The 3,611-nt window shown below is 31.0% G+C and overlaps 1 protein-coding gene across 1 annotated transcript; it reads right to left on the bottom strand.

Annotated features, from left to right (window-relative positions):
- Positions 1 to 427: 427 nt before the first annotated feature.
- LOC108723959 (inositol monophosphatase 1) lies at positions 428 to 3,577 on the bottom strand. Its single transcript, XM_018450035.1, has 6 exons — positions 3,158 to 3,577; positions 2,204 to 2,337; positions 1,756 to 2,015; positions 996 to 1,101; positions 771 to 922; positions 428 to 654 (listed from the first exon to the last, which is right to left on the bottom strand). The coding sequence occupies exons 1-6, from the start codon at positions 3,215 to 3,217 to the stop codon at positions 548 to 550; spliced, it is 819 nt and encodes a 272-aa protein (XP_018305537.1). The 5' UTR covers positions 3,218 to 3,577; the 3' UTR covers positions 428 to 547.
- Positions 3,578 to 3,611: the final 34 nt, after the last annotated feature.

The following is a 3,611-nucleotide window of genomic DNA, read 5'->3' as shown; positions in this document are numbered from 1 at the left end:
GAAAAATGTACAAAATACAGAAAATTGAAACAATGATTCTATCATACATTAATACATTCCCTTTCTTAAAAATCATTTTATTATGTGATTACATGTATATAATAATTGTACACACACATACACATATACACACAATATATATATATATATATATATCACGCATGAGAACAATAAAATTAAGTAATACCATTTTAAGTCTCTTAAAAAAAATATCCTATATCATTTTTATATAATTAATAATTCGTTATTTTTTCAATCTATATAACAATGTATCAATACAGTTGGTTGCATGTCACAAGTGAATAAATTCGTTAATTTATTTCTTAAAATATACTATACAATTTAAATATTTTAAAGAGATTAATAATTTCATTGATATTTTCAAAATATAAAAATCACAACAATATATATTTTATATATAGTCGCCTAATTTGAATTTACATTTTTTTTCTTTTAGGTAATAATATTGCATTATTTTTAGTGTCTAATCCGATATCCGTAAAAACAATGATTTTTCTTCATCTTCTATATGAAGCTTTTATGCTTCTTAATCTCGTTCTGGATAATACTGGATTAATATTTTGGAAAGTTGTTGAGCTAGTTCCATCGATGATGCGCACAATGTTCTTCTGCTCATCACGTCAAACGGGCCTCCTTTTAACGCGTAAAAACAAAATGAATTAGTTTTGTGTTATTTTAGCATTTATTTCCATCTTATACTGTATCTCTTATTTGAGCATGACTGATACATAATGTTTGTAATTGTTTACCAGCTGGATCTATTGACACACCGCCAGCTTCTCGAACAATAAGATCTCCGGCTGCAACATCCCACGCATGTATACCAAATTCAAAAGAAGCGTCGACACCACCAAGAGCCACCATGCACATATTCAGAGCTGCTGCACCAAACGATCGTATTCTGTAGGATAAGTAAATAAATAAATCTCTTTGCACACACAAAATAGAAATTATATCATGTAAACGTGTCTTACCCGTGTACATGTGCTGTAAGGAGCGTTATATTTTGTAGGACTATTTTCAATTTTTCTGGATCTCTACTGGTTCCCACTTCTAACATTACTAATGCCTTACGCAATTCTGAAATAATGACAGTTAATTAAATTTACCAAATTAATAAAAAGGACTGTCGATTTATATATTAAAATTGGTTTATATATATTTATATATACACATATATTTGAACAGAATTTTTGAACCAAAATTTAAATTTATTTTAGTTGCGTGTAGTGACGAAAAAGGAAGATTTTCAAAATTTGGAACAAACGAAGGCTAATCTTTTCGATGCTACGTATTGTACTGTAAGATATATTTCAGTTTACTCTTTGTTAATCGTTTGAAAATGTTTGTTTTAATAATTATATCTGCATTACATATAATCGAGTTTATGATTAAAGTATAAATAAAACATTTTAATAAATATTTTGAAGAATCATATAAACGCTTAACTACAAAGATCCATCGGAAGGATTATATAATCCTATCGATATACAGGGTGTAACTGAAACAACGCCCACTAATCATATGGTGCTATTCGTAATAAAAAAAAACTTAGACGAAAAGTCCTCTACTATTTTGCAATTTTCGCAATATTTTTTTAGTTACCCAATGAGCAAAATCAACGTATAAGACAGTTTTAAGATATCTTTAAGAGTTCTTTAAGAAAAGATATATATATGTACATATATATATATATACTTTATTTCTAATTAAAAATAGTAGAGAATGATTTACCCTTTTCGTTGGATACATGAATCGGGGCACCATTGAGAAAAGCACCTTGACCTTTGCGAGCGGTGAAAAGTTGCTCCAAGATTGGATTATACACTATTCCTATTTCCGTTATTTTATTAATAAGCAGCGCAACTGAGATACATGTATATGGTAAACCGTGAACGAAATTCATCGTGCCGTCGATAGGATCGATTATCCATGTTGGAGCATTCGTTAATTCTACTTTTTGTCCTGAGGAAGTGCTTTCTTCGCCAATAAACCTGTCGTTAAATACATATTTACTTTAGAACAGAGAGTAGACAACAAAATTACATCCTTGTTCGAGCTTCAAGTAATACTGTTGAAACAAATTGAATTTGCATTTAATTTCTTTCAATATTTTCAAGATATTTCTGCTATTATAAAGTATTTCTTACGCATATATTGCATTATGTTATTTTTGTCTTACCTGTGGTCGGGATATCTGGATGATATTCCATCAATTAAAAGTTTTTCTACTTTTTGATCCCACTCTGTAACCAAGTCAACATCACATGATTTTGTAAGTACATCTTTACGTTGATAAATTTTTTCCCTGATAATCTGCAGATAAAATATATAAAACACATAATTAAATCTTTTTACAGACGGCGCGGCGTGGGCAGTATCGAGGGAAAACTAGATACTTTAGTAAGTAGTGTAATTAATTTATTATCTTCAAAGTTAGATGACTATCAGTTATTTGTAAACAAATATGCCATTATTATGACAAACATGATTATGATGGGAACAAAAGCATAGTTTGTTTTTCTGTGTCTTTATCTCTCGAATTTGTATTCTTCTATATTTTCCTTTTTGCATACTGTTTCAAGAATCAGAAAAGTCACGCGTGCTACTATTTATTGTACTTATGTCTTTCACGTTTATGCAAACTTGGAGCCATTTCGACCAACTTCGATTAATTTGATCACAACGTCTCTAACATGCAGTTAATCTTTCTTTTGATACATTAATAAATGTAATTCTATTAATTAGTTTAACGTTTTTATTCATACCTATTATTTAATAAAATAATGCTGTTAAGTTAATCGGAGTTGCAGCATGGTCAAGGAATGGCTCTTATGCTATCTATACCGTGCAGATAACATAAGCGACTTCGTGGATTTACGGGTTTTTCATGACATTTTATTGCATTTTATAGATATTAAAATCGTGAAAATTATGCTGTAATGAAATTAAATTCTACCATTCGCATTCATCGAATATTGCGAGTCGAATATTGCAGAGTATCGCGGCGATTAAATGATTGCAGATATCCTATAATCAAAATATCCTAATATTCGATAAATTTTATCGGCATTACTACGTTTTTGCTAAATATCAGAGATACTTGCACAACAAATCATTTAACTGATTGACTTACCGAACCAGCTTGCTTTACAAGTTGCAAAATCTCTGTGTAATACTCGTCGACATTCGACATAATTTATGTGGCGTAAGAAAACACTACCAAAAGCTTTTTTCACGCACCACAAGTAGCTCCACATGTAAATAATTCACTTGAATTTATTTTTGTTCTCGTTATCACTGATCGGGCGATCGTTATCTACCGCTGCCTGCCACTAAATGGTAAACATTCTGTGCTGAATCAGCAGAATCACTGAATGGCTTCTTCTTCTTAATTTATGGCTCTCGCCTCCAAACACTAATAGGAGGTCGATACGGCTAGATCACGTCCACGTTCTTCTTCTTCTTTACTTAATGGCTCCCGCCTCCAAATAGTAATAGGAGGTCGATACGGCCAGATCACGTCAAAATAAATAGTTTTAGAGGTAGAGGGGAGGTCGATGATTAAGTCACGAAACAACCGAATACTG

The sequence above is a fragment of the Mycetomoellerius zeteki genome, unplaced genomic scaffold, assembly GCF_001594055.1.
Source record: "Mycetomoellerius zeteki isolate Tzet28-1 unplaced genomic scaffold, Tzet1.0 scaffold257, whole genome shotgun sequence".
NCBI lineage: Eukaryota > Metazoa > Arthropoda > Insecta > Hymenoptera > Formicidae > Mycetomoellerius > Mycetomoellerius zeteki.
The sequence above is the reverse complement of the archived record's forward strand: the minus strand, read 5'-3'. Positions and strand labels throughout refer to the sequence as shown.

Excerpts from the sequence above, each read along its gene's own strand:
- LOC108723959 (XM_018450035.1), bottom strand. The coding sequence starts at position 3,217 with ATGTCGAATGTCGACGAGTATTACACAGAGATTTTGCAACTTGTAAAG. Across the intron at positions 2,338-3,157 it reads TTGTAAAGCAAGCTGGTTCG|ATTATCAGGGAAAAAATTTA; the intron begins GTAAGTCAATCA and ends TTTTATCTGCAG. Across the intron at positions 655-770 it reads TGTGTCAATAGATCCAGCTG|GAGGCCCGTTTGACGTGATG; the intron begins GTAAACAATTAC and ends ACGCGTTAAAAG.